This window comes from Acomys minous (genome assembly GCF_964271855.1).
Source record: "Acomys minous genome assembly, chromosome: 11".
Lineage (NCBI taxonomy): Eukaryota > Metazoa > Chordata > Mammalia > Rodentia > Muridae > Acomys > Acomys minous.
The window spans coordinates 68,518,826-68,546,011 of NC_140492.1; the positions used below are offsets into that span (position 1 = coordinate 68,518,826).

Below are 27,186 nucleotides of genomic sequence, written 5' to 3' on the forward strand. Positions count from 1 at the left end.
TAGAGGGTGGTCTTTGGATTCTTCTGCCAGCTGTTATGCATCAATAAAAAGATACTAGGAATGTCCAAGAGGTCATTGGCTGAAAAAACAAACCACACAGAGAAAAAAAACTTGTTTTGAGGTTTTAAAACTTTGGCTGGGTTTTGGTGCCTTGATTCAGCAGTCTACAGCGCAGCTGGGTGAGCATTGGCGGAGCCATGAAGCCTGCCTTTATTTCATAATCCCAGTTGTTTTTCTAGCAACCATCAATAGGCTCGAAATGACTGACTCAAATTTTGGATCCAATTCTCATGACTAAGCAAATGTTTGATTTGAAGCCTGCCCCGTATAAATGTCCCTGTGCCTGTAGGCCCGGAGCTGGCCTGGGTTTCTTTCAGTAGTTGCGAGGAAGTCAGCCTCAGCGCCTTACAATGTCTAAAACGGGGGCCAAGGTAAGTAAACGCCATACAGACGGTTTAGCTTACCTGTTGTCCATCTCATGGTACAGCGAACGCGGACTGCAGAAAGGCTTTTGTTTCTGTGTGCAGAAGTGAGTGAGCTAGGGGATGGGGAAGAGAAGACAGAAAGGGGCTTCTTTTCTGGTCTAACAGAGCCATCTAACGCTATGTTAAAGAGTCACCTTGAGTGAAGGTGCTTCACTAAGTATTGTATGGGCAAATAATAACCTAAAAGTACCGCGGCGCCTTCCTTCCGGCAACTGATGATGTTACTTTTCACGCTAAAGACTTCAATAGGAAGCTTCCGTAGTTGGCACTCTGTTGTGTATAATTCAGACGTAATTCAGCCTTAACCATTATGGTTCCTAAAAGCCAGTGGGTAGGCCAGGCCGGTGACGTGAATCTTACAATACTTCTTCATTCAAGCCGTTCCTGTTTCCAGGCAGAGTGCTCACCTTTTGACTCAACTGCTTGTCTGAAGATGGTAGCTCCGGCCCCTCCCTGTGCTTTTGTCCTCCTCAAGGAATCTAAAGGGCGGAGTCACTGCAGTGTATGTCTCTCGGTTGCCTCGTCTTTCAACTGAGGCTGGCAAGAAGTTAGGCAGGCGAAATCGTAGGCTTTTCAGTGCACAGTGTCAGGAGGTAGCTGTTAACTCTTCTGTGGTTGGCTAGCGCCTGAGCACTTTTCCCCCATTTGACAAATAGAACAAACAACCATGCAGACGTTGCTGGGGGAGAGACAGTACTGTGTTGCGAAGTGCCCCCACTCAGATCCCACTGAAAATCTCAAGAGCCTTGAGATTAGGTAAATGTCATGTAAATAAGACCCATTCTTTCCCATCTCCCTTCCTTTCTCTGCGGTTTATAACCAGTTTAATCAGAAGCAATCGCAACAGATTTTTATTAAGCATTTATTCTTTAACCTCTGGGATAATCAAGGTATTTTTCTTTCTGCTTTGGATTGGTAGACTACTTCTCAAAAATAAACATGACAGGAGTTTTGTAGTAATTTCTAGGAAAACCAACACTTTTTTTTTTAATTCTTCAAGTTTTATGTCAAAGACCACAATCTCTCCATTAGCAATAGAATGGCTAGATTCCACATTTCCTGTACAGTAGGAGCTGTGCAGAGATGGAGCCCAGACATGAGCCCGTTAAGAACTGATGGGCTCTTGGTTCCACGATGTGGAATGACTGGCTGACCTAGGACGGTGAACAACATGGTGACCCTATGTGTATTTCACTTCTCAGACTCTGATGCAAGGCAAATGTGCAGAGGGCAACAAGTGTTAGAATTAATGAATTAAAATACGCAAACCACATTTCCCATAGCACAGCTCCCACAACGTCACTGTTGGTAAGTCAACTCCAGCTTATAAATGACGGTGTGCAGAACCTGTCCACTCTTAGAGAAGTTACTGGGATTTCCTGAAGATCTCTTTATCGGTCACAATAAAAAGGCTCGTGGGTGCAGAGTCAGTCCTGCTGCCATGTTCAGTCACGTGGGGCTAGGAAGATGGAAGAGGGAGAAAACAGCCTACCTGAGAAGCCAGAGGCTTGGACCACAGGCCACAGGTTTATGGTTTCTCCTTGAACAGCTGGTGGCCTTTGGAAGTCATCTCTTTGTCCATAGCAACGAAAACAGCTTAATGTCTTTTAAAATATTTATCCCTGGCTGCCCAAATGTGACCTGCACAAGGACAACAATAACAGACATGCTTACGAGCCCTACACAAAGAATTAGAGGCAACTAAGGAGCTCTGCGGCGGGGAGAAACAGTCTTCCCCAGGGAAGATCACACCAAGTGGTTACCGAATACCAAACGGTCAGCCCTGAAAGCACAAGTGACACAGACGGAGCCAGACGTATTTTTGAACAGTTTTAAATGTGTTTTTACCGTCTTGCACATGCATATAAAGTACTTGGATCACATTCATCTCCTGCTACTCTTCCACTGCCATGAAGCCCTGCCCCTCCCTAGTGTTGTGTAAAGCATGTATAAGCGTGTGTGTCCCAATGCACTTAATTAGGGTTGCTTGCTTGAGCCTGGGTGTGGGTTATTTATTTGAGCAAGACAATTTAGAGCAATGGTTCTCAACCTGTGGGTCTCCGCCCTTTGGTGGTTACATATTAGATATGCTGCCATCAGATATTTGCATTACAGCCCATAACAGTGGCAAAAGTACCATTATGAGGTAGCAACAAAATAATTTTATGGCCGGGGGTCATCACAACATGAGGAGCTGTATTAAAGGGTCACAGCATTAAGAAGGTTGAGAACCTACTGGTCTGCACAACCCAAGAATGTGACTCTCTCTTTCCCAGCCACCGTTTAATCGCAGATAGCTCCTCAAGCAGGGACGAGCCCTTTCTTCACCGGCAATTTTGGGTCAAGTATCCAACTTTATGCTTGGTTACCGTTTACCCTCAGACCACCCGTCTGTAGAAAGCCACTCTTACCTTGTCTTACAGATTAGGACCTTTACGAGAAGGCTCAATGCTCTGCTTAAAGACCCATAGCTAGTAAGCTGTGCTGGAATTTTTCCCCCCTCTCATCTGTAAACAGGCCCTATATTCCTCTAAATTTGTTATGCTAAAATGAGAAAGGGAGCAGAAAAACAAATTTGAAGAAGGGAAATGAAATACATGATTTCATATGGGAAAGGAGTTATTATTATTATTATTATTATTATTATTATTATTATTATTATTATTATTATTATTATTATTATTATTATTATTATTCAGGAAATAGAGGTGAGAGAATTGGGACAAGAAGGGAAAAGGAAAGATTAAGGCATAATGAAACAGCTCTGGGTGTGTCGCCTGGGGAAGAATCGCCCAGGACAAAAGAAAAAGTCTCTTGTGCCCTTTGGGAATCTGTCCACTCTCTTTCTAATGAGCCGCCAGCCCACGGCAGCTACCCACGTCCTCTCCTTGCTCTCGGAGTGTACAGACACCGAGGGAACTCCACACGCTCACTATTCACTAGTTCCTATGGTGGGCTGTGTTCCTCACATATTTTATTCATTTGAACAGGCTTGTCCACTTTTCTTTGTTTCTGGAAAACTATTCACCCTTCTACTCTCTCAAAAATCAAGGACTACCCGCCTCTACTCCTTTAAGACAGTGCTTTTCGGACAAATCAATAAATCAAATCAGACACAAGGTGGCAGCATAGTACCGAGAAATAAGCCACTTGACGCACAACTCCGTTTTCTTATCACCCAGTATTTTTCTGATTGTGGCATTACTGAGCAACAGCGGGGTGAGGGAAAGGGAGTGAACCAATTTTTGGATTTCACAGTGGTATTCAGAAACTATTCATCAACTCCCAGAGTTCCTATCAGGTGTTTCCCCATTTCAACGAGAAAAACCTCCGTGCTGTTTTGCGTCAGCACTTCCAGTGTGTTTGAGTCATGCCATTGGACGAGGGGGAAGCCAAAGCCCCCGAGAGGTGCCTAGTCTAAGGTCATAGGGCTGATTGAACAGGAGTTCGAGGGCACAGCCTTATGTCTGGCTTTCTGTGACAACATGTGGCCAGTGCCACACGACACGGCAGGTACCGTGGTAGAAACTGGTACGACTTGAAGACAAAAAACACTTTTGCCTCCCTCTCTTGGCGCCACAGTTGCCACAGACTAGGTCGGAGCATGAGGTGTTTTCGTCTGTCCCTATGATCTGTACCCATCCTTGACGAACTCACCTTCATCCAACATCTATTGTGGGTTCGTCAGCTGTGGCTGGCTCAGGAGATCTGTAGGCTAAGAGGGCTTGCTCTTTACCCTCAGGAGAATCCAGGAGGAGTTTAGTGGGAGAGTCAGCCGCATAAAAATGGCCTCCCCCGCCCCCCTCCCCCCAGGGCTTCTCTGTGTAGTCTTGCCTGTCCTGGACTCGCTTTGTAGACCAGGCTGGCCTCGAACGCACAGCGATCCGCCTGCCTCTGCCTCCCGAGTGCTGGGATTAAAGGCATGCGCCACCACTGCCAGCTATAAATGGCCATTTATAATATAATGTCGTAAGTAGAGGGCTGTGGGAACTTAAATATATCATTTGGTCAGAGACTACTGGCTTCTATTAGGGCACTCTTTTATTCAGCTCCATTTTAAGAAAGTTCCTATCCACTTATTGATAACAAAACTCCCAGAAAACAGACGTGAGGTAAGGTAGAAGTGTGCGTTTCTTCCCAGTAGAAGGGAAAGCCGTTCTGATGTGACAGTATGCTTCCTTTTTCCCACTTCTATCTGTGTGCAAAGCTGCCCAGCCCCTCACCTCCCTAACTGTTCTGTGCTTCAGATTAGTTTCTACGAAGACAAAAATTTTCAAGGCCGCCGCTATGACTGCGACTGCGACTGCGCAGACTTCCGCTCCTACCTAAGCCGCTGCAACTCCATTAGAGTAGAAGGAGGCACCTGGGCTGTGTACGAAAGGCCCAACTTCTCCGGGCACATGTACATCTTACCGCAGGGCGAGTACCCAGAGTACCAACGTTGGATGGGCCTCAATGACCGCCTGGGCTCTTGCAGAGCTGTTCACCTGGTGAGTCTGGGAGCTGGCTCTGTGTGCGTGCGTGCGTGCGTGCGTGCGTGCGTGCGTGCGTGCGTGCGTGCGTGTGTGTGTGTGTGTGTGTGTGTACACGCATGCGCAGGTGCTCTCAGAGGCAAAAAAAAAAAAAGCGCGTTGGATCCTCTAGAACTGGAATTAACCGGGTGCATTAGATATGAGCTGTCCGGTGTCGTTTTTGTAGTTCTCTCTCCAGCTCCCTCTCCCCACACACCCTTTCCCAAGTCTCTCTACCGCTTCATGCATATTCTAAGTACTAGGTTTTGTTCACTGAAATAAAAGTCTTCAGTTTACCTCATCACTAGACTGCATGGCGTTACTTCCCAACCTTGTGGCTGAGATCAAGGGCAGACTGAACGCTAATTGTGCTATGACTCTCTCGACCTCGTAGATGTTTATAGAAACTGTGCTTTTCTTAATACAAGTCAGCCTTTTCAGTGTTTCATGGTGGGGACTGGAGCCCAGATGACCCTCCTTTCAGTAGGATAGGCTGTGCACCGAGCTATCCTCTGAGTTCCGGAAGAGCAAATGATTTCTGTAATAATGGCTGTTCGTTTCTTTTTGTCGTTATTGTTGTTGTTTTTCAGTCCAGTGGAGGCCAGTATAAGATTCAGATCTTTGAAAAGGGTGACTTTAGTGGCCAGATGTATGAAACCACGGAAGACTGCCCTTCAATCATGGAGCAGTTTCACATGCGAGAGATCCACTCCTGTAAGGTACTAGAAGGCACCTGGATTTTCTATGAGCTACCCAGCTACCGTGGCAGACAGTATCTCCTGGACAAGAGGGAGTACCGGAAGCCCATTGATTGGGGTGCAGCATCCCCCTCAGTCCAGTCATTCCGCCGACTTGTAGAGTGATGACGTGAACGGGGCCATAGAGTTCTCCCTGAAGGCTGAATGCTGGCTGGCTTGTGGTCCAAATAAGCATCATAAATAAAAGAATTGGAATGCATCCCACAGCTGACTGTAGTGCCTCTTCTTAATCGCTTTTAGGGACCAGCAGTCTAGAACCCATCACAGTGGGCAGTTAAGGGAAGCAGTTCATCTCTCAGCTAATCTTGTACAAAACAAAGTAAGAATGCATTGGTGGTTAGGAAAAAATCACGCTTTCACGTATTGGCTCTTTTTTTGTTTGTGTTTTGCATTAACTCAGCCAAAAACAAATAATCAGAGCTGCCAGTTATGTAATGCCTGTACTAGTGATTTGTTTCTTCTCAACCCACCACATAAGAGCAGTGGTCTGTCTACACTTTACAAATAAGAAAATTGAGACTTAAAGATTTTTATATGTACCACATTCACCATGCGTTAAATAAAGGTAGAGTTCTATTGAGAACATGCAGGTTTCTGAGGCCACTGTTTCATTTCCAGCTCATCCGTTCAACTCATAATAGCTGGAGATCTGTGTGCAATGTGAGCACGGGACCCTGAAAGATGTAAAAAGTGGGGAGAGTGGGGTTCCACTGCAGGCTCTCTCCAGTGACAGGATCCCTACTGAGAACAAGCAGTGAAACCACGGCTCTTATTTGCAAATAGCCGAACTGCTTGTGGCCTGATGTTCCTCACTTAAGATCCAGATGTTTTGGGTTTGCAGTAAAAAGGACACCTTGCAACTTGCTCCTATTCTATGCTATTTGAAAGGAAGCTGAACAGATTCTTGGTGCTCTGGGCAGCCCAAGGCCTCCCTTAGCCCTGATGCAGACACAGCATCACCGGGGGTCAAGAATTCGGGGGAATGCTGAAGGCATCATCTTTAAAAGAGGTGTCAAAGCTCATGTCCTCTAGGGAGTTTCCCCCAAAATGTCACATGAGAACACCAAATGCCAGTGCATACTATTCAACAAAGACAACACTTTGTTATCTTTCTTTTTTTAAAAAATGGTGTCAGTGAGGACTTTGAGAAAAGTAAGTGAAAGCAAGGGAGGCAACACTGAGGAGAAAGGATGGGGCACTGGACAGTGAGCTGCAGAGGGCCAAGGCCCCTGAGTTGACTGGACTGTCAGTTCTGGACCTTGCCACTCTGGCAAGAAACTAACTCACATCCTCTGCAGTATAAGAGCCCCAAACCAAGTGTTCTCCATTGAACATACCAGAATTCCCCAGGAGCCAGAAAGGACACTAAAAAAATACCCAATATTTTGCCTCTACCCAAGATTCCTGACTTGTGTTTAGAAGTGCAGCTTCTGCAAAGGACATCAGTCATGTTCCACTAGGGAAACTGAGGCTACGGTAACAGGAAGCTAGTGACAGCTTCTCTCCTAGCAACCACAGCTCTGTTCCTGGGCCGTTCACCGCTGTGTGTCCCAAGCCACCAGAAAAGCAATCCTGGCAGCAATACAAGACAGCAGTGTCACAGCAGCTGTGTGCCATCTGAGAGACGCCAAGGGTGGCTGCTGAAATGTAAAACAATGCCCATAAAACAACAGGCCTGTCAGTGCATGTCCTGTCTCAGAGAGTCTGCTGTGACATCCCAAGCCCCAGGTGCACCTCTTAACTCTGCTTAAATGGAATTTTACAAGCATTTGATACTTAAAGATCAAAAACTGCTCTGTCCTCCATTCATAAATCCAAGATATTTTGGGCAGAGATCATCATCTCTGCTGTTAGAACCAAGGGCTGGCAGCCCACCCATCAACCATACTCCAAACAGCGAGGTGATGGTCCTGAATTTACTCCCTCTACTTTTAATTATTTCCTCTGAGACAGTGTCACAGGAAAGCAAAGGCCAAGCTATACTAAAACCACGTTAGCCTTTTTCTATCCCAAGCATTCCTCTGAGACTAGGCTCTGGGTATGTCTCAAATATGGAGGCTTCTTCCTCAACATGCAGTGACAAGGGCTCCTCCCACCTTCACTGCCAGACTAAGTACAGAACAGTATTACTAAACACTGAATACTGGGATATAAATATAAAAGTGACCTAAGTTCTGTATGGGGCGGCTAGAAATTATCATTCGTCTGATACCGTGACCTCATTCTTATCTGCACGTGCTATATCTGGCCACCCTATTACAAGAGTAAGGCAAGTCATAACAAACAACGTGGAGCTAAAAGCACATGTGACATTGCAAGCTTAGGGAACGAGGAAGGGGAGTGGGGGGCCCCACAGAAGACATTTAAAAAAGAATTGTAAGCATTTGTCCTCCACGGATGGACCTGTGGACCACTAGTTTTCAATGTTGGCTGTCAGAGAGCTCTGAAACCACAAAATCTTGCTTACACAAAGCCAGCATCTGCCCCTCTAGCCCATAGTCGGTGCTCTTAGCTCTGATCCATCTGGGCCTCCATCCCTAAGCCTTACGGATGCCTCTGTTACCCCTTCACAGTATCGTTTCCACGCTCAGCAATTCCTTTGCTTCCATTATTCTCTTGGTGTGTGCCAATTGCAGTTTGTGTCTTCCCTGTGGTCTGACCTATGCAAACTACATCTGGATGGCTGTACTCTGCTTCTTTGTTTTGGGTTTGGGTTTGGGTTTGGCATGTGTGGTGGTGGGAGGGTTAGATATCCTTTATTTTGACTGAGTGTCTCAATTACTTTTCTGTTGCTATGATAAGTCACCACGATCAAGACAATTTATAGAAGGAAGGGTTTCCTTGCCCTTACAGTTCCAGAGGGTTAGACTCTGGACGGTATAGTAAGGGCATGGTGATGGAAAAGGGAAGCTGAAAATACGCCCCTTGAACCACGGTCACAAAGCTGAGAGAGTGAACTAGAAATATTAGCATCTTTAAAGTCTTAAAGCCTGCTACTAGTGACACACCTCCTCCAGCAAGGCCACACCTCCTAAACCTACCCAAACAGCGCCACCAACTGGGGACCAGGTGTTCAAACACCTGAACTATGAGGGACATTTATCATTTGAACCAGCACACTAAGCTCACCTGTCCTGTCAGAGAGCTCCGAATGCCACAGTCTCTGCCTCACACTAAGCTGACAGCTGCCCCTCCAGCTTCCAATCTGCTGTCTTAACTCTGACCTAACCATAAGACTTAATGATGCCTCTTATGGGCCTACCAGTTCTACTATGGGATCGTCTACATTTTCCTGAGAACCAGCAGTCCGGTACAAAAGCTAGGGTTCTATTCCTCTCTGGGGATGGACCACATCCTTCCAAGCAACACCCATTAGTTCGGAGTCACATACTCTAACATGGATAGTTGCCACTCTCTCTGCACAGGACAAGGATAGCTCCCACTCTGTGGGCATTCAAGTGAGACAATATATAAAGACATGTAATATGTGCGCCTTGCAATCGTCATCTTCAGTAGTTACAAAGGTACCACAGACAATGCATGGACACTCAATGCTAAATTGCTGCTCTGAGAGAAGATGAAAGATCAGGTTCCCGTGATCCTCTGGCATCAGTGTTTTTGTCAGTGAGCAACACAAACCCTCTTCCCTTGTTTGCCTCTGTCTCAAGACACTTTGAGTGTGTTGTTGATTTGGTAACATGGAACTCACAGCCAGTGGCACTAGGACTCACAACGGATGAACAGTTATGGAGCACATACTTTCTCTGGGATGGTCTGTCACAGCTATCTCTTGCTTTGCACACTTGATAACATGTTAGTACTATCGTGGGAGAGAGGGGCGTGCACTTCTATGCAGCGAAACAATCAACAAAAAGCAAGAACACAGCAAGCATGGCACTGGGTGGGCCTGGAACAACGTGTGAGAGCTGAGACAAAAGGCCATGGGTTTGTTCCACTCCGCCTGGGTCACCAATCTCTTGGCTCTTCTTTGCTCACTCTCACAAGTAGCCTCGAGCTCACCATGATTAGTGGCTTGAGGCTTACAGAGGGACAAGGGATTAGAACTTGCAAATACAGGCTCTGGCATAGTGAGGAGCCACTGGGCTGCATTGGCTGCTGCTGCTCAGGCTATTTCCTACTACCAAGTATCTATTGCTTGTATGCATTTCTTTTATAGTCTCTTATGTACTTAGCCAGTTTTATACCCTTCTGATTTATCCCATAATGTTTTTTCAGAAATGTGCATATGACATGTACTAGATGTGGGTGCACATATAGATGTGTATTCATATATAGGGGTGCATATATACATGTATGTGCATGCTTATGGGGTTCTAGACTGTGTTCCAGTATCCTCTTTCATTATCTTTCAACATTATATATGTGTGTGTGTGTATAGTATGTGTATATAAATATAGATATAGATGATATAGATATAGATATGAAAGATCAGGTTCCCATGAGCCTCTGGCATATTCATATATTATATATGAACATGGTCTATGCTGAGATTACAAGTAGGCTGCCAAACCACCTGACTTTTTACATGGGTTCTGGGGACCCAAACTCAGGTCCTCAGACTTGCACGGCAAGCACTTTACCTACCAAGCTACATCCACAGTCCATGTTTGTAATTTTAGCAGAAGCTTCATAATTGGGAGGAAACGTCAGAATCATCTAACTTATTCCAAAGCCTCGAAAAATGCCACATTTAACTGTCACCGGGGTCTGGCCTTCCCCTGCCTATCCCATCAGTCTCTTCCCTGGTTCTAGCTCCCAACAGTGTCCAAAGTCAACAAGGTTGTCTCTAGGATTCACACAGGTCGGAGGTTTTCAGACCTGCACGTTACTCTCATGCTCAACACAACACAGGCAGCTGTGTTGCTATTAGGGGAGACAATAAAGAAAAAGCCTTAGCCTTGCCTATAACTCAAAGGGGCGTGGACTGAATAAAGAGGGCTGTCCTAAAACCTGAAACCTTCCGAACCCGAGATCCCCGAAGGACAGTCACAGGAGCGGCCCTTTAGTAGTGAAAGGACTCAGAACCCAAGGTCGGTCTTCAGCGTCTACCATCTACCGTGCTGGTGATGCTGTGGTGATGCTATGAGATCCTTTCCGGAGTGTAGGTGAGAGGGGAGGAGTCAAGAACGGAAAGGAGGGGGCGCTGGTGAGGAGGAGGGGCCAGAGAAGTAGAGGACAGTTGGGAGTATTTGGGCCACCTGTACAGAAAGGGCAAGTTAATCTCCCTCATTTTTATCCTGCCAGGATCGGAAGCCACCCCCTTGACCCCATGTCAGTTCTTTCTAATTTTGACCAGTTTTCCCAGTACCTGCGCCCGCCCCCCCCCCCCGCCCCTTTGTGCCCCAGCAGCCGTAACACAGTCGGATGATTGTGGAATGATTAGCTTTCTGGTGAAATCCTGCCAACATTTGCCTCTTGAGAGTAAAGTCTGCAGCGGGCAGGGATTTGTCCCCATTGTTCACGGGAACAGCCACATCAGCTTGCACACTGAACCATGGGACCGGAACAATGGTGGGACCTGGTGGCAGTGCTGACCAGGATGGTTTCCCAATACACACTGGCTGGCCTGCCCAAGCTCACAGTAAGCCTGCTGGCCCTAGCTGAGCTGGTACTGCAGTCCCCCCCCCCCTCACCCCCGCCACCCCATACAGAAAGACAGAGCTTCAAACTACGTTCCAATGAGCAGGAGTTGGCCAAAAAAAGAGCCAGGAGGGGAACTGCCAGCATCATTGATGAGCCCCGGAAGGTTCCTCTACAGGCCAGGCACCCTTGTGGTACTGAAGGTGCCACACGTTCCTGCCCACTCAGTGTCTTGCGGCTCCTTGGCAACAGCTTCATCTACACGGTCTCAGCAACGCTCTCGACAGGCAGGGTTTTGACTCTCACAGTGACTTTGTGAAGAGAAAGAGAGCTACGTTCCCCATGTGATGTGTGAATAGACAGAGTCACAGAAAGTCCGTGTGCCTATAGGAGCAACTCTTCAGACCCCTTAGGCCCTAGAGTTAAGAAGAGCCCTTTGACGTTCCCAGTGTCGGCACTGAACGTTTCTGTGTGTGTGAGACTCTTAAGAAGAGAACTGTTTAGCCTCATCTTTCTTACATGCACAGTCATGCTTCCGTGTCATGACCCTTGTGACGTAAGTGAATGCGCGTGGGAAGTAGGGCGCTGGCGTGGAGGGACGTAGGAGAGATAGCATGTACTGGACAGACAAACTGATTAGCTCAAACCATTCCCACTAGTGTTATGGCTTCTCCTGCCCACTGACCTCCACTTCTCTGGTTTCTAGTCGCATGCTTCTCTAATAAAGAAACACATCAGATATGTCCAACAAAGACGGTCCTTGATGGCCTGGCTTTTGGGGTGTATCCTCTTTTCAAAAAAAAAATCTAATCTATGAAAAATCTTATAATTGGAAAACAAGAAAAGTAGGAGAAAATACTCACTTTGAAATGACTGCCTATGGGACCCTTTAAAAGGTAACACTTAAAATTTGAACAAAAAATTCAACACTCCTAAAACTCTCATTGTATCAAGGAGCTATAAAAGCAAGAGAACAGAGCCCGGGTGCCATAGCACACGGCTGTAATCCCAGCACTCAGGCAGGTCTCTGTGAGTTCAAGGCCAGCCTGGTCTACAAAGTGAGTCCAGGACAGCCAAGGCCTCGCAGAGAAACCCCTCGTTGTGGGGTGGGGGGGGGGGTCAAGGGGGGGATGGTAATCAAGAGGACAGTTCCAGAGTGCCAGAGCTTGGTGTCCCCTCAGGCTTGTCATATCAGATGTCTGTCTCTGTCCTTTAGGTCCTGGAAAGAAGGACCCTTTGCTCGCAAGGAGTCCTGTACCATCATGAGCCAGGACAGGAAAACAGCCCCACCCTCACCCCACACTGTGCCCCACTCCCCACCCCCCAACTCAACTGAGTAAAATAAAATAAGGAATTAGAGCCGATTATGCCTTTCCCCTCTGAAGATTTATTTGATAGTCTATGGAGGAAATTTACAATAGGCAAGTACCAGGAAAAGGACAGACATTTCAAAGCATGCCTAAGGCATAGGAATATTTGGCTTAAAGGGATAGGGACCGGAAGTTAGGCAGGATGTGCCTAGTAAGTGTTGCCTCAGTCACATGAGGTCCCCCAGGCAACAGGCACATGCTGTAATCTCTGCTTACCCCCACCCCAAGGCCCACCTCGTCTTCCTGTTCAAAGTTTCTCTCAGGCAGAGAGGGAGGAATCAGAAACACCCTGGTCATTTACTAACAAAGAAAGAAAGGTATTGGTTTTCTTGTTGAAAAAAAAAAAAGAGCTTTCAGAGTCATTCTCAGGTCTACAGAGTTGCAGACTAGCTAACTCAAAATTGCCAGGGAAACATCTGGGGTGGGCTGTTCTACTCTCCCACACTGGCAGCTTGTGCAGGAACAGCCTGGAGCTAGCGACTGTGGGAGGGTGGGGTCAGGGAGAAAGCTGCCGGCTTTGCCTAGGAGTCAAGGATGTTCTGGCCAGTTGCTTGGGAGGGTAAGTTCACTGAGACATCCTTCAATAAGTACGATGGCTTATTACAAACATGCTGTTGGGTAAACATCAACAAAATCAAGATTGAACACTGTCACTCTCCCCCTTCCCCTCCCAGATAAATTCCTCTTGGTCCCTCAGATGACTCTGCCTGCAGTCTGTCCTGACATACCCCTCCTGGGCTGGAGCCACTGTCTTTCCCTTGGGTCACTGTCTCCCAATGTCCTGAGTGGGATCGGACAGTGTAGCAGTTTGTGCCTGGCTTCTTCCTCACAGACAATGCTTAGGGACACATCTGTGTGGTCGCACATATCAGTAGATCCTTTCTATTATTGAGTAACAATCTCTGCTATAGACCCTTTTTATTTTTAATAATTCAAGAGTTAAGGAAATGGGGTTGCTTTCAGACACTCTGATTTTCTTTATAGTGTCTTTAAAGTCTCCAGTGTCTAGCCAGTCTGAAGGCCACAAAATAACTGTGTTTCCCTTCCCCCTTTTAGGGTGCTATGCTTAGACCTGCCTGGAAATCCTGAGTTGCAAGCTGACACATACCCGCCTGGCCTGCCATATTTTATGAAGACCTTGAGGGCAGCAGCGGGGAGTCCTCACCAAGATCCATCCTCTCACCCTATCTTGTCCCAGCAGGTGGCCAGGCGAGAGAGAGAGAGAGAGAGAGAGAGAGAGAGAGAGAGAGAGAGAGAGAGAGAGAGAGAGAGAGAGGGAGATGCAGGGAGGGGGGAGAAACAGAGACAGAGACCGACAGAGAGACAGAGAGAGGGAGAGAAGCTGACTGGGAGAGAGGGAGCGGAGAGAGAGAGGCTGAGAGAGAGGAGAGAAAAGGGGGAGGAGGGATCAGGTCCTTGAGCCCTGGGTGTGAGGTGATCCTGGAAGTGGCCAGTAAGACAGGAGCTGGGAATATAGGCTGCCAGTGAAAGTGGCTTAATTCACAGTGTGCAAATATGCTCAGTCATCTGATTACATGGGCCTCCAATTTTATTCCTGCCCCACATCCACAGTTATAAAGAGAGGACTTGCCCTGGCTGCCCCAGGTCCACAGTTATAGAAAGGAGACTTGCCCTGGCTGCCCCAGGTCCACAGTAATAGAGAGGAGGCTTGCCCTGGCTGCCCCAGATCCACAGTTATAAAGAGAGGACTTGCCCTGGCTGCCCCAGATCCACAGTTATAAAGAGAGGACTTGCCCTGGCTGCCCCAGATCCACAGTTATAGAGAGGAGACTTGCCCTGGCTGCCCCAGGTCCATAGTTATAGAGAGGAGACTTGCCCTGGCTGCCCCAGGTCCACAGTTATAGAAAGGAGACTTGCTCTGGCTGCCCCAGGTCCACAGTTATAGAAAGGAGACTTGCTCTGGCTGCCCCAAGTCCACAGTTATAGAGAGGAGACTTGCCCTGGCTGCCCCAGGTCCATAGTTATAGAGAGGAGACTTGCTCTGGCTGCCCCAAGTCCACAGTTATAGAGAGGAGACTTGCCCTGGCTGCCCCAGGTCCACAGTTATAGAAAGGAGACTTGCCCTGGCTGCCCCAGGTCCATAGTTATAGAGAGGAGACTTGCCCTGGCTGCCCCAGGTCCACAGTTATAGAGAGGAGACTTGCTCTGGCTGCCCCAGGTCCACAGTTATAGAAAGGAGACTTGCCCTGGCTGCCCCAGGTCCACAGTTATAGAGAGGAGACTTGCCCTGGCTGCCCCAGGTCCACAGTTATAGAAAGGAGACTTGCCCTGGCTGCCCCAGGTCCACAGTTATAGAGAGGAGACTTGCCCTGGCTGCCCCAGGTCCATAGTTATAGAGAGGAGACTTGCTCTGGCTGCCCCAGGTCCATAGTTATAGAGAGGAGACTTGTCCTGGCTGCCCCAGGTCCAGTTATAGAGAAGAGGCTTGCCCTGGCTGCCCCAGGTCCATAGTTACAGAGAGGAGACTTGCCCTGGCTGCCGCTGGGGAAGGCATCTTAGTTTCTTTTCATGCTTCCATGAGCAAATCACTCCATCAGCACCAATGGCCCTCTGCTGGCTCCAAAGAACTATTCTGTATCTCGAGGTACCTGAGTCACTAATGGGGTGTATTCTCTGCTCTGGGAGTCTTACCTCATCTTTCCATCTGGTCCCCTCACTGATGACAGCTGTCAGGGCAGGAGAAAACAATCTGTGCTTGGCAGTCCTTCTCTGTGTCCCCCAGTCAACTCCTTCATGCACTCCCCAAAAACAACTATGTCCTCCTTAAAACCCTATCTATCACATGACCTGGTCTCTACAGCTATCGCCACCTCCTACTGAACAGAAAAGACAGAGGGTAGTGTCTGTCTGTTCAGCTTCCCCCCATTCCTCTCCCTAAGGCATCAGGGTTCGCCCATTTTGTTCTTGGTTCTCTTCATATTGCATTCTTCCTGGACTAAATTCTATAGCTCCAGAAAATTCCAGCTCCTCTCCTCTCCTCTCCTCTCCCCTCCCCTCCCCTTCTTCCCCTTCCCTTCCTTCCATCCCCCTCCCCTCCCCTCCCCTCCCCTCCTCTCTTCCCTTCCCCCTCCTCTCCTCTCTTATCCTTTCCTCTTTTTCCTTCCCCTCTCCTTTCCTTTCTCTTCTCTCTCTTCTCTTTCCTCCCTTTTCTCCTCCCCTGTCCTCTTCTCTCTTTCCCTCCCTTCTCCTTTCTACCTCCCCTCTGCCTCCCCTTCTGGATGATCTAAGCACTTGAAGGGATATAAGTGACAGGGCTCAGTTCCCCTCCCCCTTCCTCCTCCATCCTCCCCTTCTTTCCTTCTTCCCGCATCTTTCTCTCACCTCACCCCCCCCCCCGCTCTCTACTCTTACCATTAACATGCAGCCTTTGTCTTTTTTTCCTCCTTTTTGTAACTCTACTGGTTACAAAACTCTGTCCATTCCAGCCCGCAAGGATATCACAAAACTGTCCTTTGTCCCCATTTCCCTGACTTTTGCATCTGCTGCAGACTTGGATGTGGCACCTCAGCCTGCTCTTTTGCTTTCACTAATCTGCCAGGCTCAAGCACTCATTCTAAAACATGTGGTGTGTCATCTCATCAGTAAACCCTTCCAATCTTTTGGGTTCATGTGTGTGCAGAAAAGAATTGCAACTCTCAGAGCCATAGCACACATCCTTCATGATGTTGTTGTGGAGTTCAAGACCACCAGGAGAAGACCCCTAGGCTCAGTTCAGACGATAATTAAGCAAGTCTATTAAAGCTGCTAGCAGGGCCACAGTCTCCAACCCAAATCAAAGATATGTGCCCAGAGGTGAGTGAAGAAAGGGCTTTTAAAGTAAAAAAGCCACAAGTACTGTTATGCTTTGCCAAGATTGGATGGTCAAGATGACTTCAAAATAGTCCTTGACTATCTGCACAAGCAAGTTACAGAAGCCAGAATCAGTAGTTAGTCCTATCATAACAAACGGATGGTCACGACTGTCCATTTCTGCATGGGGCCAAAGAGTCAGGGTTTCTGGGACTTGTCTTCCAGGAACTTGGATCAGAGACATTTAAATGACTATTAGCTACCAAAGTGGATGCCCAGTACAAAATGGAGTGCCTTTAGCCACCACAGTGTAAGAGATTATACCAGCACCACAGTTCACAGCATGTACACAGAATAATCCATCCAAAGGGAACACTACTAAAGAAGAAGGCTTCAGGAAGCCCAGCTCCAAATGGCACACCTTCACTCTAATTGGCCCAGGGACTCATCTCACGGACCACTGCCACCCCCTCTTCCAATATCCTGCACTCGGGGAATTGTGAGTCATTTTTCAAGGGAATTGTGGTAGGAGCTAACTCTTGCTTTCTTTAGGTGGTAAGGGAAAAGTGCCTCGGTAAAAACCACTACCTCGCCACACAAATACGAAAAGCAATGAAAACAGTTGAGCAGATAGCAAGGCACTACCCAGAGTCGGAGCCCAGAATACCTGAAGGGTCATCCACTAGCTAGTTAGTGGACAGCAGGGAGCCAAGGCCAGCAGTTATCAAAGCAGGAATTAGAGGTGGACAGAGAGGCACTTCAACCACCCTGGTGAGTGGCCTGCAACCATCTCTCTGGTCAGGCCAGAGGAGCATGCAGAGTCAAGGACCATCTGATTGAGTCTACCAATGATGTGTTTCGAAACCTGACGAATCTCCTAGGAGTTACCTCAGTCTTTGCCCAATCCCAAGCAAAGTCCATGTAAACATTCTCCACAGAGGCAGCAAGATGGCTTAGTGAGTATAGGCAGTTGCCAGGAGGTCTGATACCATGAGTTTGACCTCCAGAACTCACGGAGTAGAAAAAGATAACCAGCTCCTGCAAGTTGCTTCCTGACCGCCATGTGTGCATTCACAAACAAATATAATTCTAAAAGTTTTTTTTAAAAGCACTGTACAAGACCCCCTTGTGACAACCCTCTTGGGAGCCCACCCCACTGACGCTGGTATTGTGCCTTTTCTTCATTTCCTGCATAAAGCCTACTTTACTTAGCTTACTCCCATGTGTCCACATCTTTTAATCATCATCGGTGAGACACCATGTCTTAGTTGGGGTTCCTATTGCTGTGATAAAATATTGGAACTAATGGGAAAGGGTTTATTTCACCTTACAGCTTTCAGTGTACACTTCACCACAGATGGAAGCCAAGGCAAAAACTAAAGCAGAAATCTAGAGGCAAGAACTGACACAGAGGCCACAGAGGAACATCGCTTACCACCTTGCTCCCCATAGCTTGCTCAGCACTTAGGATCACCAACCTAGGGGTAGCACCTCTCTCAGGGAGCCAGGGCTCTCCCACATAATCACCAGTCCAGAAAAAAAAATGCATCACCAGCTTGCCCACAGGCCAATATGGTAGGGACATTTTCTCAATTGAGGTTATGTCTTCCAAAAATGACTAGCTTGTGTCAAATTGACATAAAGCTAGCCAGCACAGGTGGTCTTAGGCTGATCTCTGATGGCCATTGAGAATCCAGCGTCCTAAGTGCCTGGGTCACATATATGTCTGAGGTGAGAAAGCTCTCACTTCTCTCAAGGATCCACAGCAGAGTCACACTGCTGCCTGTGGTGAATACCCTCTAACTTATTGCTATGCATCTTCTTGTTTGCAACCACTTTAATGTTCCCTCAGGAGCCCACTACCCAACTTTCTTCCATACCCCTAGTCATTTCACCTTTACACACCTGTGTTTCGTTTCTAGAAGCACAGTTACCCAGCTACAGCTCTCTCTTCCCCTCAGAATATGAGCTGGCAGAAGTCAAGGGCTGTGTCACTTCCATCACAGGGCCGATGCCAGTGTGACAGACACTGATCTCGAACCTGTGATGTGTCATCGCTGTAAGTGGCCAGTCTCGATGGACCAAGCTTCCAGGTGACCTAAATTTCCTCAAGGCTTGCAGTCTAGTCCCGGGTCATTGTTGGGAGACAGAAAGACCCTTCACCCTTCCAGTATCTCTGCATCCTTGCTGAAAGCAGAGCACTACTTCTGAAAAAAAAAAAAACAGCATCGAGCAGAAGCAGCTTGCCTAGCCATAGGTCTGAGGAAAGCTGAGTCCCAGGCCCAAATTTTGAGTGAGGAGAGACTATGAGCAAAAGCTGGCCCCAGAGTCTCCAGATGTCATTAGCCTCCTGTGGCTGGGGTGGAGCTCCCAGCGGTGATGCTTGAGACTTAGGAACTGTGCCTCCTAAGTCCATGTTTCTAGGCAGATTTAATGATTTTGGACTTCCCGAGACTAAGACAGAGTCACCGAAACAAGGAAAGACAGGCTTTGGGAAATCAGCCACAGATGAGAGGAGCTGCCACCGCCATCACCGCCATTGCCGCCATCGCCGCCATCGCCGCCATCGCTGCCATCGCCGCTGCTGCTTCTTCTTCTTCTTCTTCTTCTTCTTCTTCTTCTTCTTCTTCTTCTTCTCTTCTTCTTCTTTTCTTCTTCTTCTTCTTCTTCTTCTTCTTTTCTTCTTCTTCTTCCTTCTTCTTCTTCTTCCTTCTTCTTCTTCTTCTTCCTCTTCCTCTTCCTCTCCTCCTCCTTCTTTCTCTTTTATTTTTATTCAGAAAACCATTCTAGTGTAGTGGTTATCCACAGCCAGACAACCTGGATACAAAGCCTGCTTTTACCGCTTACCGTAGGCTGCCTAACTTAAGCGAGTTACTCTTTCTGGGCCTTGAAGCGGTAATGGGAAAACAACTTATTTTCAAAAACCCGATGGCCAAGAATGCTAAGCAATCCTGGACCAGTAATGATGCAAGTTAGCAGACACATGACTTTCTTCACAGCAACAGGACTGAGCCCCCACAGCATGACGTGGTGGCCTTCTGAGTGACAGCTTTCTCCTGTCCTACTCTCCTACCAAGACTCCCTAGGATCATCTCCCAGGAATTCCTTACATTCAAAGCCCTTGTCTTTGAATGTGCTTCCAGAGGCAGAGAGACACAGAGAGAGACAGCGAGACAGAGAGGCCGGATCAGATCACACTGCCTCTTCAACAAAGCCCGTATCCAATCTCAGCCTATGCACCTTGCCTTACAAGCCCTTGGGGCTTCCTTCTCCAGATGTGTGAGTGTCTACTTACATCTGTCTGCAGCTGCTGCTTTCATTGGCAGCCCCTAGTCCCCCCCCCCCAGTGGTTCCTGTTAGCCCCGGGAAGCTCAGAGCAGTAAATGGTGACCAGTGGCCTTTTCTACCTTTGCATAGGCATGGCCTAGAGTTCTCTGATTTTAAACAGATAGTTAATATTTCAATAAACTTTTTAAAAAATCTCATGAAAGGCAGATGACAGTGTGAGGTGTAGACCCCCCAGGGTGCTATTAGCAATTTGGCATGTCCTGTCCAATGGGACCGTTAATGGGAATCTTGCCAGTGTGATTAGGAAACTGTAACTGTGCGACTGTAGAGACAGGGGTGTGAAGGGCATCACATGAACAGATGTCCCAGCAGGCCTGCTGTATTACCTTCCCCTGGCAACTACTTGTAACTAGCCTCCTGGCCTCCCCAGGAGGACCACAGCCCACTTGCTAGGATCATATGGTCCTTGAGCTGCTGGGCGCATAAATCTATCTGCTCGGCTCCTCCTGCAGATAAGGAAACCTGAGAAGAGAGGACGCAAAGCCTGGTCAGGGAGGCTAGAAGCGGGAGTAAGATCCAGGTCTCTCGGCTCCCGGACAAGTGTTTCTTTCCTAGACCACGGTGGCTCTGTGTCCCGTCTCTGAGCCTGAGCTTTCACTTCTGTAAAATGGCAACTTAGTGGAATTGATGGATGTCAAGGGTCTGAGGACTAGATGATATCACGTGTGGAAGTGTTGTCCACTGCAGATGTGCGCATCTAAGACAATAGACTGGAGAGGGCCCCACAGCTTCTAAAGCCTCTCCCTTCCTGAGGCTGCAATCCTGTAACACAGTTCCTCATGTTGTGGTGACCCCCAATCATAAAATTACTTTCACTGCTACTCTATAACTAATTTTTCTGCTGTTATAAGTAATGCAAATACCTATATTTTCTGATGGTCTTAGCTGACCCCTGTGAAAGGATCATTCTATCCCCGCCCCCCGAGGGGTCGCAACCTGCAGGCCGAGAACCATTGCTCTATAAAAACAAATCCGGAGGGACCCTTCCCTTGCATTTTGCTTAGCTGAGCACCAGTTTCTTCTGTCACCTTTCTGCCCAGTCGGCCTCAATTCTAGATTCTGCTACCTTAACCTCCAGTGTTGCAGTGCTAAAAGCCAGAGCCTTGCATGCAGGATTCAAGTACTTGACCTATGAGCTACATTTCTAGCTCTTTGTCTCCTTCCCCTGAAACTTTTCAAGGGAGCTTTAAAATTGAACGTTGAAAATAAAATGTTTTCTAATAACAGGAATTGGTTCAGATTAAATGTCAAAGGCCTTTCTTTTTCAAAGGCTGCCTATCATTTTCAAGGGTTGTCAGCAACCGCACACACCTTAGCACCATGGGCAGGCAGGAATGACTTCCCACATGGTAGACAGAATGTCAAGAGCTGTCAAGAGTTAAAACCCAGTTGCTCCAGTGATCAAAGCAAATGGGCTGTGCTATTTATGGGGCCTTGTTTACTGATGGAAAGGAAACTCCAGGTTTGCCAACATTACAGCCAGGAGCGGAGCAGATTAGCCGTGCACGGCTTCCGGCCAGCGGCAATGAGAGCCAGGCTCTGCCAAGGCTCGGCTCACTCTCTTAGCCCCGGCCCTTTCTGTTGCATCAAGATATTATTGCCAGCCAGGCAGGGTGTGGTGGTGCACACCTTTAATCCCAGCACTCTGGAGGCAGAGGCAGGCAGATTGCTGTGAGTTCAAGGACAGCCTGGTCTACAAAGCAAGTCCAGGACAGCCAAGGCTACACACACACACACACACACACACACACACACACACACACACACACACACACGTGCGTCTTGTTTCCCATAGTGATCCTCCACAGCATGTAGGAGTGACCTGTGTAGTCACAGTCCTGTCCCACAAGTGACATCAAAGTAGGGGCACAACAGTGACAAGTAAATCAACTTCTCCTGCCTCTGGATCCCCAGCCACTGCCTGGAAAAGGATACAATGGGCCAGTGCACCTCTGGGGTCTGTCCAAGAAGGATATCAGATCTCCCCGTTTGTCTGCAGTTGCAAATTCTCTCTTCCTGGCCCTCTCTAGACAACTGCATACAACGGGGCTCAGCAAAGCTATATGCTCCTCCCAGAATTCGAAATGCTTCCGGTGGTTATAGAACCTGGGACAGCCAGATAAATAATGGAGGCTGCCAACTTCTGCTTCTTCCTCCTGACCCAAGACAAAGGCCTTTTGGGCTTTTCTCTCACCAGCAGAAAAGCCCTCCCCTTCGGGAGGTCTGACTAGTCCAGACCGGTCAGATGTGTGCAAGGTCCGTGCTAAACATATTTCAGCTTTTGTGAAGCTATGGGCGCATCAGCGCCACTTTCTTTAAGTTAACTAAGCCAAAATGAGGGAAGGGGTCCACCTTATCCGCAGGTCAGAAACACTCGGAAGACTCAGGCCCTCCCAGCTGAGTTCGTAGGTGTTTCAGAATCCCCTCTCTACTTTGTGGAAAATCTCTTTCTCAGTGTGTCTGTTGCCCCCTCCTTTGCACTGCCTCACCCGGACCCCAGCGCTTCTCCATTTTAATAGTTTGCTATCTGTTGCTTCCTGCTGTCTGAGTTTTTGTTTTGTTTTGTTTTGTTTTCCCTGCCTTTAATTTCGTTTTTTAAAAGGAAGAAGAAAAGAAAGCACTACGCCGTTCTGTGCTCCTGAGAAGCTGTTTCTGTGAGACAGTGAGCAAATGTTTCCCAGTGTGCCTCTCCTGAAAAAGGGCGGGAGATGGGGGGGACAGGCTCAGCCCTTACTGCTCACCTCACTGTCCCCGCAGATCCACCTCTGCCTCCACCCACAGGGCATCTTCCAGCTTGCCAACTTCCCTCCGTGTGACCCCCGTCGCCCACTCAACTTCAGGCCTCCTTCCGGACCGCCCCTCACCATGAGTAGTTTGTCAGTTACTATACATCAAGCTGCCACCATGCAACAGCACAGAAAGCCCATCTGTTCTCTGGAACATTCCAACAAGAGCCTCCACCTGTCTACCCAACCGCCGCCCGCAGCCGCCAGCAACAGGCACACTATCCAAGGGTCCTCCCTCCAGGCTCTTGAGGAGTCTTGAGGAGGCTCAAGACTCAGAGGGTTTCCCAGGGCTCCGGGGAACCTGACACATCACTACTGGCTGGGGGCTGCACTCTTGGAGCAGCCCTACCCTGGCAAGACCAGAGCACATGGTCCTGGGAAAGAACTGTACAATCAGTGTAGATCTGAGGGCCGGCGGAAAGTGAGGGATAGAGTGCTTTCCGTGTGTGTGTGTGTGTGTGTGTGTGTGTGTGTGTGTGTGTGTGTGTGTCTGTCTGTCTTGGTTCAAAGCCTGGGACTTCTGGGCATGGAGGTAGTTGATGGGGGCAGGGCACAGAAAAAGTATGTATCTTTTCTCCAGATCAGAACCATCCTGCCGTTACTGGTGTTATCTCAGGTTCTGTTCTGCACAGCACTAATTGGCAGGTGCTGTTGAGTTAGACAAGTTAGACATCCTCCCCCCCCAACCCATCCCCTGCGAAATCCACAGACAAGAGGTGGGGGGGTGGGCTGTGTGCAGGATTCTAAGCACACACACACACACACACACACACACACACACACACACAATGTATTTTGATATCCCATTATCCTGTCTTATCCATCCCCCCATACTGAATTCCTACCAAATAAGCCTTCCTTCTATTTTCACATATTTGTTGTTGTTGTAGTATATTGTTCCCGCCCCACCCCCACCCCTCATGTTTTGTTTGGTGGAGGGCATTTATTTTGAGCACCATCAACGTGTCAGTGGCTGTACCAATAAGGAATTTGACTCTACCTCCCAAGTATCACTAACTGTCTAACCTCATCAGACCTTCTTAGCCAACCTCCACCATTTATGAGGGATGGTTGAGAGGCCCGGTCTTGTTCAGGTAATCATCACTACTGTTAGTTCTTGGGTATGACAGCCGTGTCCTGCCTAGATGGCTGTTTGATAGCATTCTGCCCCATCCTTCTGCTCTTGCGTTCTGCTCTGTCCTCACAGTGTTCCTTGGACCATGGAGGAGGGTAAGACAGATATCCTGTCTAGGGCTAAGTACTCAACAGTCACTTATTCTCAGCACTTTGACCAGTTGTGAGTCTCTGCACTAACCATTGGCCGTTGCAAAGAGGAGCTTCTTTAATCAAACCGAGAGCAACACCAGTCTATGGGGACATACATAACTATTCAGGAGGTAGTTTTACATTATTTCCTGCTACCAAACCAATACCAGTAGGTTCCCTGTTAGGGTCCATGATCTCCTCAGCCAGGGGCTTTTGACTAGGTTTACAGTGCTGGGTATGAAGCTCTTCTGTGAAGTGGGCTCAACCCCAAGCAGAAAATGGTTGGTTATTCCCACCACCGTTGTACCACTATTGCACCACCAGGCACACATATTTCAGGAATCTTCTGCTGCAAGCTTGAAACATGAAACTGAGGAACAGCAATCAGTGCTAACATCAGTCTTTATATAAATTCAAGTAATTAGGCTTTATTTTTCCTTTTTAAAAATAAAAATAAAAGGTGCCAATTCACACAAAGTTTTGCAACAGAACATCGCATAATAACATAGTTGTAATCATCTCTAGCTTGTATTTCATGCCTTAAAGATATATTTGTGCAACTGAAATCACAGAGAATTGACTGCCTGCCTTCTTACTAGCATGCCCTTTTCTCAGGTGTAGCCTTCAAGCCTGTCACACCATATCACACCACATCACACCACACCACACCACATTGTTAGAGAGTAAATTGATAGTCTCAACTAAATTAACAGAATATGGCCAAGTCTAAGTTTACTCAAGACTCTCTTGGAGATAGTTTCATATTTGTTTGATGTTCTTTTGTCCAGTCAGTAGGGGCCATATTTTGTAAGATAATTTGTGGTCAAAGGGAGAAACAGGACAGAGCAAGGCTGGACTTGCCCGCTTCTTCAGACAGCAACAGTGTCGGTCCACCAGAAGAATCGTGAGGATTTTTACGATCTGCTTGGTGAGTAATGCAATCTCCAGTCCCTGGAAATTTCTCCATCTGTAGATGCACTCTAGAGGCCTGATTAGGGTGAGTTTATGGGGTGATTTGAGTCCCATGCAGCAGTTGCCTCAATCTTGCCTGTTCATTAGATTTGTATAGAGGCACGTTACACTATCTTTATGCCCAGCTTGTACCCTTGGCCCTTAAAAATGATGATTCGTGTGATGGATCCCAGATATCAGTAGTTGGTAAAGTTTCCTAGTGATCCCAGGACAAAGGTAAGATTACTGTATGTTTCACCTCATCAGGAGTTCTCCATCATTGACCGTGCGTTGTCAGTGATTGTGGTAAGACTGAGCAGTAGATCCTGGTGACCACTCACCCTCCTTAGCAATCTGTGAGCTCATTGGCTCATTTGCTCATGATTTTTCACTCAAACCAAATAGGCTTTTTAAAAAATGGAGGTGGTTTTTCTAACTCTGCATTCCATTCACATTTGTAGCTAGAATTCTATTTAAGAGAGAGAGAGAGAGATTATCACCCCAGTCTGAAGTTACTCAGCAATACCATCCAAGCAGGCAGGATGGATGCCTGCTCTCCTTCCGGGAGTCATTTTACTCAAGAATGAGTCTCTCTTCTGTTCTGGGACCACTGAAGGAGATGGCTGTGGAGGCTAACGTTCTCTGAGGCACAGGAGGAGTTAGGAGTCCTGCTATATTACGAGGTTGGGTCTCAGGAAGAACACCAGAGTCCAGAGAATGTGCTTTTGAGAATGTGGTATTAATTATTGAGGAAAGCAGAAGCACACAGTGGTCAAAGGCTCAGCTGGGATTACACGTGACTTTGCTTTGGAGCCAAGGATGGCAGATTTTTGCACCAGTCAGTATTTGGCAGGAGAACAGGTTTTGCCCAGTCTGGCTGTAGGAGTTGGCCTGGTAGGTCCTGAAGGACAGGTGGCTGAGGACACCAAGCCCGTGGTGGCTTCGGAGCACTGATCGCTCCTCTGGTCCTAGCCAACCCCTCCTTAGCATTCGATTCTTGAGTTCATCACCTTGTCCCCTCAGGGCCACCCAACTCTCCATGCCTGTACGAGCAGCCCTCTTTTTTTTTAATGCTCACAGGGCCCCAATGCTGCCCCACCACAAGTTCATAGCATCAGCATGTCACCTGTTCATTCAGTTGTGTCTCTTATTCGGCTACAACTTCCGTTTGAAGCCAGTTGACGTCATGAGGCACGCAGGGAGGGCTGTCTTTGATACTTTTGTATTGTGATGAGACACCATGACCAAGGCTACTTACTGTAATCAGCGTTTAATTTGGGCTCGTGGCTCCAGAGGCTTACAGTTTGCTATGGCAGAGCAAAATCATGCTGGTAGGATCAGCTGAATGCTTACAGTGTGACCCACAAATATGAGCCAGGTGGGACAGAAGGAGGGTGGCTGTGAATAGTGCCAGTCTTCTAAAACCTCACAGACAGACACCATGCCTTCTGGAGACAGGGGCTTTGAGACCCGGAGCCTTTGAGAAATGGCCAAAGAGCTAGAAGGACCCACTTGTTGAGCATCACTGAAAACACTGCTCTTGAGCTTGGAAACTGAGGAAGACGTCACAATCAAACTCACGCTCTCTGGCTTCTTAAACATGGGTCGGGTGGCGCCACTTTCATGTACGATCTCCTTTAGGGGTTGTCAGGACCCTTGGAATAAGTCCCCACAAGCCCATCATGGCGGACCTGCACTGTGTTGCTAGCATCGCCCTGGCTCACCCTGCTGCTGACCAATGACTCCTTGTTCATCTTCATCCTCTGTGGGAGCCCACAACAGAGCCTTGGAGTAGCTGATGCCTCTGCCTGGAGCCCTCTTTCCTAAGATGGCAGCCCATTTCTCTCCCTCTTGTCATCATGTCTCTGCCCCCGTGCCACATTCGTAGCGAAGGCTTCCCTGGTAAGCTCACTCTCTCTTTCCTCCCTCTTTCCCATTCCTGACACTGGCTATCACAATGGCTCCACTTATCTACGCAGTTACTATTTGCTTAAGTATTGCTATTCCATGGCCCAGCAACAAGCAGCAATTTCCTGTGAGTTGGAACATTCCATCCTGCAGGGCAGCTCCTTCCTTCAGGCTTAGGATATGCTAAGAGAGGGAAGCATTCTATCCTGCTAGCAAGTGCATTAACACACGCAGGAAGTAAGCAACTCAGAAGTTTCTCGAAGTCCCTGAAACTGACCAGACACAGTTCTGTCTTCCCTCCCGAAGTGTATATAAACAGTGAAGACTGTTTGAGAGATACTCTCAGAGAAGCCAAGCTCCTGAAAGAGAGAGACAGGCCATCTGCCTACAAG

General features: G+C 47.8%; 1 protein-coding gene across 8 annotated transcripts in view; it reads left to right on the top strand.

The window, feature by feature from the left end:
• Positions 1 to 5,920, top strand: part of CRYGS (crystallin gamma S) — a 51,233-nt gene extending 45,313 nt beyond the window's left edge. For 7 of the 8 annotated variants that reach the window (XM_084802202.1, XM_084802203.1, XM_084802201.1 and 4 more), the window contains 2 exons: positions 4,733 to 4,975; positions 5,587 to 5,920. In XM_084802202.1, coding sequence (XP_084658328.1) covers positions 4,733 to 4,975; positions 5,587 to 5,859 — 516 coding nt within the window. In that variant the 3' untranslated portion in view covers positions 5,860 to 5,920. Of the gene's footprint in view, positions 1 to 343; positions 432 to 4,732; positions 4,976 to 5,586 lie in introns of those variants that run through there. The other variant, XM_084802199.1, reaches the window with a different exon arrangement.
• The last annotated feature ends 21,266 nt before the right edge of the window (positions 5,921 to 27,186 follow it).